This window comes from Homarus americanus, unplaced genomic scaffold (genome assembly GCF_018991925.1).
Source record: "Homarus americanus isolate GMGI-L3 unplaced genomic scaffold, GMGI_Hamer_2.0 scaffold49310, whole genome shotgun sequence".
Taxonomy (NCBI): domain Eukaryota; kingdom Metazoa; phylum Arthropoda; class Malacostraca; order Decapoda; family Nephropidae; genus Homarus; species Homarus americanus.
Genome location: NW_024735038.1, coordinates 565905 through 576697, shown reverse-complemented (window position 1 = coordinate 576697; position 10793 = coordinate 565905). Strand labels below are relative to the sequence as shown.

Below are 10793 nucleotides of genomic sequence, written 5' to 3'. Positions count from 1 at the left end.
ATAAATTTGTTTGCGTATCTCTGACTGACTTCCTATAACATCTACTCATTTGCCAATCTCATCTCCCAATTTGCCACTCATTTGCCAATCTCATCTCCCGATTTGCCACTCATTTGCCAATCTCATCTTCCGATTTGCCATTTTGTCACTATGTTATTAACTAATCTGTCAAACTTATAAGCGGTTCTATTGGGGAGTGGTCGGCTAAAAGCCCTGTAGCCGGTAATTTTCCATAGAGTGAATTCGATAACTTTCAGTTGCGGACAGAACGTCAGCTGTCTTGGATTGATCCAGTCTTTGACGTCATTATCGCCCAAGCGTTGACTGGCTGGATTTTAGACGTACAAAACTGGTATTCGGAGTTAGTATGACGATCACCCAGGGGTAACAAAATAATGGAATTTTTAATGGTATTATTTTCATTGGTGAAGTCAAGATGGCTCGACAGACCGACGTGGGATTGGTAAGGTCGTCTGCAGAGGTTATAAGTGTGGAGGGCTACATCCAGCGCGGGAGGGGTGAAGGGAGCGTCTTTCCGACGCTGGAGTTTGCGTGCCTTGGCGTGTAGTCGATCAGCCTCGATTTTTTTTTTTTTTTTACAACCTGACGTGTAGTACTTCTCCGAACGTCTTGGTTAAGGTGATGGTCTCCCAGGTGAGAGGGTCGATTTGGCACTGTACGTGATTCACACTTATATTTTACTAGCATTATCTAACTTGACAGTTCTAAACCTCACTAATTCATCCTTATAGCCTATCACTTCTTCCTCTCACACTCTTGCCTTTAGCTATATTGTTAGCACTATTTATTAGTTCCGCCACGCACTCCATATGTCAGTATCACCATTGGCTACTTTCGTCCATTCGACTCCAGAGACGTTTGGACCCCTTACATTAATTATTCTTCCATCACGATTCTTAACTATATTAGTTCCCTGAATTCTCATAACGTTTTGCATTATATTTTTACCACACTATCTGTACCTGCTAGTTGACGTAAGTCTATATGCATTGTCATTTAGGTTTTATTCTACTCTTAAAATATATTACTACTTTTGGGATTATGTCATCTAACCTGCACCTCTTTTTGACGATGGGAAGACGAATCTCATCTTTAGGCGGATCTAGACAGCTCCTATTAGATGTGGTAACTTAGCTTTTACACAGACTAGTCTTGTGAGAACCTTATCATATATATATATATATATATATATATATATATATATATATATATATATATATATATATATATATATATATATATATATATAATATCAAGGGAAGAAATCAAAGAAAAAAGAAACCGAGTATGGTGGTTGATAACAAATTAACCTTTCAGGATAATATAAGAGACAAAGTCAATTAGGTAAACAATGATGGGCTTAACTGACAATCATTGACTCGTACATATAGAAAATTAGTCGGCTCATATTTAGAGATCACTAATGCAGTTATGGCATCCCCACAAGATGAGACGTCTACGCTATTTCAAGTGTTCGAAGTGGTAACAAAATTGGTACCCACATAAAAGAGTTATGAAGATTGCCCGAGAAGATACAGTTGATGGTGTACTGCAGAATATGTAGGTATTTAGTGAAGAGATAAAGAATTGAAACAGTTTATTTAGCCAGAATGCTACATATATAAAGTGAACAATACATTTCACAGCAAGTACTTGATGTTTACCGAATACTGTACATATTTGAGAGCTAAGACATTTTCATATGCGAAATAATTCTTCACCAATCAGGAGTAAAAAAATCACGAGACTCATCTTTAATTGACAGACTAGTACAAAAACGATCACTTACTGTATGATATAATGGTAAAATAGTTGGCATACTCATCAGTAGGGGATGTTGTAACTAACTTTTCAATACGGGGGCAACGGACATGATTTAAGAAATGATTTATGGGAATGGAGTGTGGTCTCGTCGGGTTCAAGGGGAAATATCGTTCTACAGCTTCATACCTTGATGGTATCTAAGAAGTTTGAGGACTGAAATGAACTTATAGGGGGGCGGCCTCTTTGGGTTATACAGTTATACAGCAGTTTAAGACACACAGGCACACACCAAGTTGAGATAAAACTACTTCTCGTTGTGTAAGGTGGACACAAGTAACAGCTTACCTAACCAGGTGGTCAGGTTTTTACATTTTGATCTTAGGCTTAGACGACTAGAAAGCAATGGTCATATCTAAATGTAAAGGAATAAAGATGTTTTATCGCCACTTAGCTCACTCCATTTAGTACCAATTGTTGTTACACAATTGTTTGATGATTTAGATGCAGTCCTGACGCCTTTGTCCAAAATAAGCGCAAAATACAAGTATACTGGGAAGAAGAATAAATCAAACCATGATGCATGAGCACCACTGCTCTTGAGCAATGTCTTAATTAAGCGACCAAATGAATGTGATTATGATGTTTCTAGTATTAAAATAACAATGTTTTTATTTCGTACGGATCAATTAAATTGATATAGTGTCTATATAAAAGTATCATTGATTACTGCTTGGGGACGATATCAATTAAAACTTAAACATCAAAATGAATTAATACTAATATAAAATAGAATAACATTTCCTTGATTATTGGTATAAAAAAGTATAATATATAAGACTCTAATTAATTTTGAGTTTAATTATTATTTCATGCTAAAATACAAAAAGCTCTCAATTGCCCCCGGAGTCACAGCACCCCTGCACAGCTGATCAACGATGGCCGCCTCGCTCTCTTCTCTCGTTCGCAGGACTATTACCACAGCCGTACGAAATGCTTCTTCAAGTGGGGGAGGGGCCCACGCTCACGATGGTAACTATAACAGGTTGATATAGTGGAAGATAATAAACACGTGGAGGAGTGTAAGACATGGTTAAAGTTGTCGACCGGTGGAGGTGGTTGAGTCATTACCTGGGAGTGAATATTTACCTCTCACCCGTGGATGATGTTTTTTAATGAACTTTTAATAAAGCCAATTCCTTATATTACTGTATTATTTATATTTAGAAATCAGTTAGTTACTCATAGGTGGTGATGAAGGTAAATAAGCCGGATCAAGGTTATATTTACAGGAGGTAATGGATACTATACATTGATTTAACTTTAGGTTTGAGGACTGTTTTTGTTTTGAAATTACTGTAGTTTATCTTTATCATTGGGATTAAGACTTTTTTACCACTTGATAGTTTGGGGTATTATCATTTCGGTCATTGCAGCGAATTTTATAACTAAGTATAGGTTCAGTTGGGTTGGCTTAGGTTAGGTTAGGTTAGGTGGAAACTATTTTTCTGAAGGTTTTTGATGTGTTTTGAACGATTCTGACCTTCCAAATGCTGTAGGTGTATGACTGAAACGATAATTTTTTTTATATTCGTGCATTACTTTAAAGTGATAATTTGTCAATTTCTATAGACAAGTGCAGCAGTTGTTGCATTAATATACTAGTACAACAGCCATTATTTAGTAATTTTATTTAATCCAGCCTGTTAGTGGGGAGGGTAATACTTGACGAGCGATCTGGCTTAAGCACGAAATTGAGAACATATCTCCAAAGAAAAAAAAAAGGTTTATTACTTATGGAAAATGTAATTATTTACCACTTCACAGCCGTTGATTTTTCATAGAAAGCGAGTTCAAAGCCGTCCCAATATCACTGTTTTATAGTGGACACTGTCATAGTTATGGCAAATGTGTTAAAATATGGTTATTTCTAGATTAAACCTAACATAACCTTAGCTGATAAGAAAAACAAGTGGCAGAAGCATTACTAGAAGACCACACTAACCTAACCAAACAAACTTACCTAACCTTAACTAACTTCCTAATCCCGGACCCCCCGTCATATTAAACAAAGAACTTACTATTATATGGTGTAATTTGACTTTTTTGTGGATGTGAGAGCAACGATCCGATCACCCCTGGTTTATGAACATACACTGGCAACTAGCATCGATCGGAGATGATTGGCTATATACCGCCACATCATGCTGAGAAAGACAGAGTAGTGCACGCCTAGTCACCTAATTACCAAACAAAGCAATTTCCATAACAATGACTATTATATCAGAACTCAATGATGAAAATATTGTAAGAATATAAACATCAGAACAATTAACTTGTCGGCTGTGAAGTCCTCCATATTAGCCCTAGAAAATTACCCAAAATGCACAAGGAATATGCGAGAAATTTCTCATATTTTTTTTTTATTTTTCGTCTAAGGAGGAGCTGCCTCTTTTCACCATGTTTACTTTCTGTGATCGAGTGTTGGTTCATTTCCTAGATTTTTTTCGATACAGCTACATATTATTATTAATTGTACATAAAAACTAACCTACAAAACCTAACCTATTCTAAACTACTGCAGTTATTTGGTATACTGTACAGTATATTCTAAACTTAATTTTTTTTTTAATAAATATTGCTACATTGTATAATTTATCATTCATAAAATGAAAACTAACCTACCAAACCTAATCTAACATAGGTAGCCTAAATACTACAGTTATTTTATATTTTATTCTTAAGAACCTGAACTTCCCTTTTGCTTAAAGAATCATTCCTTCAGTCGAAACATGGCAAGGTCATTATTTGCTGTCTTCCTCCATCGATTTTGGACTTAAAATGTGGTATTACGCAAAAATGCATTCCTTGTGCACTTTTTTAATTTTATCTGTAGACAAACTTTTTGTTTTAATTCATAAAATCTGATTCCAGTGGGGGAATGAGGAAGGAAAACAGCTTGGGATACTGTATACAATACAGTAGTATTGTACTTAGAAAATGGCAAGTTACTCTGATGAATTGACCAAACACATTGGTGAAGTATGTCTGATTGTATTAGGAACTTACTACTGAGTGATGTATTGCAGGGTGAAATTTGGGGAATTATCAAGTGTGAGAAGGAGTTTGTGCTTATAATTGAGGAGGACTTTTGAGGGGACCCCAGGCAAACAAATTGAGTTCGGAAGACTAAACATTTCCTTGTGTGCCAGCAAGCATGAGCAGGTTGAACGGGAGAGCTATATTATGGTTATTTTTCAACTCGTAATTTCGAGAAGGTAAACTAAGATTTTTTCACTATTTTTGTTACTGATTTATATGTATACACAATCCTTCATATATAACATGCAAAAAAAAAGTAAAAGAAATAACTATCCTACAGTCAAAAACATAAAGGGAATAAATCTTTGTGTGTGTGTGAGCGTGCTGAGCTGGAAGGAGGGAGTGGGGGCAGCGCCCCAGTGGGGTGGAGTTGCTATGGCGAGCTTTGAAGCCATGTGGCTACATCTTATGCAATTGGCGGTTGTGTTAAACTTTCATTTAGCTTTACCTTGATGGTTTCAGTTGCATATTATCATCTTTATACGAGTATTTTATTAATGTGTTGGGTAGTAAAATTACAGTAGATGGATACTATTTTCCATCAGTTCTCCAACATGTAGAACAGTATTATATCAAAAATGAGAATGACAAAATAAAATATTCGCCTTAAACTTATTTTATTTTACAGGTGGATATAAGCAGTGGAAGATGGTTTCCATTCTAGTTGCAATGCCTGCAATTGCACTGTGCATGGCAAATGCTATCCTTTCAGAACATGAACACAGGCCAGATTTTGTTGCATATGAACACCTACGCCTCCGCAATAAGGTAAGGAATATGTTGAGAATCAATCAAGCCATGTCTCATTATATTTATACTTGGATATTTTGTTCAGATATATAATAATAATAACAGCTGGTCTTTTGTTTCTCAAAAGAGCCAGTTCTTCTAAAGAATTCACTAATGCTCAAAACACTGCAAAGTCGAAGACTTGAGAATAAAATGAAATGCTGTACTACAATAAGAGATCATCAAAAGTGAGTTTTAATACTTCCTAAACCCTCTAATTCTCCATCACCATGCCTTGTTCAGGATCTTAAACTTTCAAAAAAGAGAGGTCTTAAGTTGTTTCTTAACGACCTCCACAAAAGTCAGCTGCTTCATGGATGCAGGCAACCGATTGTACAATCTGGGTGCTGTATAGGAGAAGGATCAGGCAGCAGAAGAACAAGTTTGGAATTATTGTACAATAAAAGTATTGTACATTCTATTTCCATGTGTTGCTGTAGTCAGTTCTTAAACAGGCAGTGCAGATTATGGAAGATTTACTTGTCCCAAGCAAGTGACTTGTGATATTTACTTGCTCTGGCAGTTTTTTTGAGGAAATTTGCTCCTGAATTTTTTATGGTTAAAGTCATATAAACAGTGGCGGTAAACCTTGTCATGTGATAAAAAAATTTATGTTACCTCACTTCACACCTGCAGGGTGTGTGGGGAGTGGAGGCAGCATCTGTGATCACCTACCCTAACTACCCCCCCTTTAATGTGGTGTTAGTGGCAGTAACAATTGTCATGTAGGGTCATAACTCCTGTCACCTCACATCTACAGCCTCTCAATTTGGTGGTTCCTTTGACAAGTTGACAGACTGACAAGAGGCAAGTTGGCAGCTTAATGTACTGTAGAGGTAAATTACCTACATCTGACATAGGTTACGTATCCTGGTTACACATGTATGGTGAGGTGGGGTTGTGTAGCACCTGCCAATTTCACGTTTAGTGATTTTTTTTGTCCACTCGGCAAGTTATGGGCACATAAACATGAAAATTCACTTGCCCAGCTCTTAGTCCGGGCACTGCTAATCTTCATAGCCTGTTCTTAACCTATGTAGGTAAGTACACTAGTTACCACTTTTAACTGTGTTTCATATATTCGCTTAAACACATTTTTTCTATCAGGCAAAATTTCAAAAGTCATGCCAGAGTTACTTTAGACCACACCACTCCACTGACGGGTTCTTTGCACAGATAATTTCTTCCTTTTGCCAACCTAGAATGTCAGGTCAGCAACTCTTCCTTCATATTGAGTGACTTTTGTTGGTAATATTTATCCTGTGGTATGTGATAACAGGTATCTAGGAGGTCCCTATGTCAGTCAGTTGGTGGTCTGGGTATGCATAGTTTATAAAGGAAGTTCACATGGAATATACACCAATATTCAACCCTTCATCTTTTCAGAGAGAGGAAATGCAGCTGGCTTCTGTGCCAGGGTTCTTTGCTCTGTTATAATGAATTTATGATGGGTATTTATTATATTTGTATTGATTTAGGAGTTGTGTCATGTCCTGTGTATTTAATTTGGTTTGTTTCTGTTAGTGTCTGAAAATTAGCCCCTAGGAACACATCCTCCATTTTTAACACTACAGTATTTCTAGGAGAAATTAATTTTCACAATAAATTTTTGCATTACACACCACTTCTACAGAACGCATCCCTTTCATATAATAATATACTGCATATTTTGTATTTTATTATTTTTTTCCAGCGCTTCCCTTGGGGTGATGGCAAGAAGTCACTTTTCCACAATACCCATTCCAATGCTCTCCCTGAAGGCTATGAAGATGAGGAACATTAAGAACTTCCCAGTAAAGTATTCCATAGAAGTAATTTAAATTATCTCATGTCTGTGTAATGACAACACTCTTGTACATAACATGAAATACATTTACGAATTCGTAATATGTGGGCCTTTGATTTTTTTTATGATGACATGAAATAAAATGTAATATATTGATCTTTTTTTTTCTTAAACTTAAATCTACATGGTATACCTTATTTTAAGAATAAGAAAGTTTGTAACTACTGTATTAACATGTAGGTAATTATTTATAGCCTCCCCTCGACTTACGATGGGGTTCTGTCCCGACAACCAGGTCGTAAGTCTAATGTAATTGGTCGTAAGTCAAAAACGCGAAAATAATACATAGAAATTCTAAAATGAAATATGGTACAGGAAAAGTAATCAATAATGAAAAATGAATAAAGTGTTACTTGTAAAGTGTTACACCTTTAATGTAGTCAGCTGAATGCACATGGGGCCTCAATAATTTTTTAATTAAAAATGGAGAGTACATTAATTGGATGAAGCAGAGGAGACAGGGCTGGGTGGGTCATCAATTTTGCTTTCTTCAGACAGGCTAACATACTTGCTTGTTGAAAGTATTGGATCATCTTTAGGCAGTGAAGAGGTAGCAGTGGTGGGGCATGAGGAGACAGCAGTGGGGGACTTCGTAAAATATATGCCTTTTCTTTTCATTGTAAATCTCCCTGTAGCAAGCAAGTGCATCTTGGATCAGTTTGTCAACTTTTGCAAAATGCTCAACATTTTGATCCATTTCTTCAAACATTTGCATCCCCTTATTAATAGAAGCAAATGCCTCTGCCTTGTCCTTCAAAATTGTTGATACCGTCGAGTGAGAGAAGCCAAGGTCGTGTGAAATGGTTGCTACCGTTTTTCCGTTTTCATATTGCATTATTATTTTCATTTTCATCTCAAAAGTAATTGACTGTCTCCTTTTCTTATCAGCACCATGAGAACTCTCACTTTTACGCTTGCCAGCCATTTTAAAGGGAATTAGAAACAATTTTGTTGGTACACAGCGTGATCACTAACAATAACGACGGCCAAACACCAACTGAGCGGGCTGCGGCGTGGATGCTGTACACCACGAGGCGGCCCAGCCCACGCTGCTGTACGGGACGGAAACGTTTCGGTACTAGAAAATACGTAATTTTAAAAATATTTTATACGACTACGGCGGTCGTATGTTCGGGTTGTCGTAAGTCGAGGAATACCTATATACAGTAAAGGCCTCGAATAATGGACTAATTAAGCCGCAGCAATGTCAATACGTACTCGCATGGAATCCGTTATTCAGAAGTCCATTTCAGCAGTGAGGCACAACTGTTCAAAACAACAGCCAGCATATTACACTAACAAAGATTAGCTTATTTAAGTTCATAATAAATTAGTAGATCAAATAAAAAATTCATACTTATGATATTCTTTCAAGAAATTCAGTTGTTATTTACTTAGTGTCAATAATATAGGCAAGTTTCTAGAAAGTACAAGTGCCCTTGTGCAGTGTCAGATAAAGTGAATGATGTGGATGTGTTCAGGATACCGCATATATTTGAGTACACTGAGTATTTATGATCAAATTTTTATGCAAAAAGTATAGGGTCAATCTACATACAGTAAAAATCCCATAATTCAAATTAATAGGGGGCTCCAACCCTTGTGAATTATGAGGTTTTACGGAATATGAGGGACACCTCCTGAGGGAAAAAACCAAACCAAACAACAGTACAGCACTTTTTCTTTATCTGCCCCAATCACAATTTAAACATTTCTAAATACCTGTACAGTACAAAAATTTAGGGTTATCAGACATATTGGATCAAAAAATTCGGTAATGGTGGAAAAAGTTTGCACAGTAGACTAGATGTGCACTCCACGACAGGTTAACTTGAACTGACCGACACTCGTATAGTACTTGTTTACACTGAAACGAGATGTCGCTCGAAATGTGCGTCATATACAGTAGTCGTAAATGTCCCATAATCCGAAATACCAAACATTATGAAAATTGAAATATATATATAACAATGGTGTGTTACTTGTATTACTTTGGGTAGCCTTAAAACAGTGAATAACCTTCCCCAGGATCAGCATATGTATTGCTGCCACAGGTACTTGATTTCATCATTTTACAGTGAGTAAAATCTTATAAAAACCCTGTAAAATTTGGGGTAAATGCCCAGCAAGTGATATTTGTGCCTCTGGTAAGAGGCATGAAAAAAAGTATCAGTCTAGAGGAGGGATGGGGAAACTGTGGCCCTTGGCCTATTTTAGGTCTTCTGATTGTCTTGGTTGGCCCATGACTACATTTCAATAACATGCTTTTTTTCTCTTTCAAGGGGAGACTCGGGATACAAAACATAAAAGATTTTGCTATAATTTACAGGATATACATACAGTAAACATTCATTATATCAAATTCCTATTAGTGGAAGTTTGATTTAGCAGAACAAATTTGTGCCAGATTTTGCTTCTCTATAATAGTGACGCCTTTTGCTAGTTTCCCTCTGTGCCTTTTCACAAATAGTTGTGGTCCCGGTTTTATGTATTCTCCTAATGTGTGTGTGGGTGTGCATGTATATCTTTGTCACGATGCCTAAAGTGAGTACTAAATTTAGTGAAGAGAAGGGTTTGAGTGTGTGTCTCAGTTTTATAGAAACTAGAAAACTAGAAATTGTTATTAGTTATTTTGGTGATATCCTGTACATACAGTTATGTATGTGCAAAATTATAAGGTGTGTACACTTGGATGATTGAAAATGTTAATGTTGGATTTGTGACCTCGTCGGGCATTTTTGCCAAGTCTGACGGATGTCAGCTTAGGTAACTGGCAACCCACTCTTATTCTCATTATTTTTATGAGTGGTTTGTGACAGTCTACTTACTTTCTAACCATGAAAAATAACCATTATGGGTAATAATAGACCTCCCCATTACACATCTTCAGTCAACTGTGAGATGGCTATGCACGTTGCCATTGTTACATGTATTGAAACTATAAAAATTTTGTTAAAATCATTTCAGTACTGTAATGTGACTTAGAAATAAAGAAAATACTGTATAGTATAATATAAAACCATGTGAGGGAAGTGAACATTTGCATAGCAGCATGGAGCTCTTGTAACTACGTCGCCAGCCCAGTTGATACCGCGCTCCCTCCCCTGGAGCGTGATGTGACGTCACGGCATACACACAGCGCAGCATATCAGCCACACATGACTGAGTCAGCTAGTTAGCATCACCCAGAGATATTTTTTGTATACAAAATTGTATGTGCTATTGTATTTTATGATATGCCATATCTCATTTTTATTGTTTATTATAGGAGCTT

The 10793-nt window shown here is 36.6% G+C and overlaps 1 protein-coding gene across 1 annotated transcript; it reads left to right on the top strand.

Moving 5' to 3' along the window:
• Window positions 1–2665: 2665 nt before the first annotated feature.
• Window positions 2666–7615, top strand: LOC121870765 (cytochrome c oxidase subunit 6A, mitochondrial-like). Its single transcript, XM_042372712.1, has 3 exons — window positions 2666–2814; window positions 5513–5652; window positions 7367–7615. Exons 1-3 carry the CDS (start codon window positions 2721–2723, stop codon window positions 7454–7456), a joined length of 324 nt encoding a protein of 107 aa, XP_042228646.1. The 5' UTR covers window positions 2666–2720; the 3' UTR covers window positions 7457–7615.
• Window positions 7616–10793: the final 3178 nt, after the last annotated feature.

Coding starts and splice junctions, on each gene's coding strand:
- LOC121870765 (XM_042372712.1), top strand. CDS start 2,721: ATGGCCGCCTCGCTCTCTTCTCTCGTTCGCAGGACTATTACCACAGCC. Junction 2,815..5,512: donor AGGGGCCCACGCTCACGATG/GTAACTATAACA, acceptor TTTATTTTACAG/GTGGATATAAGCAGTGGAAG. Junction 5,653..7,366: donor ACCTACGCCTCCGCAATAAG/GTAAGGAATATG, acceptor ATTTTTTTCCAG/CGCTTCCCTTGGGGTGATGG.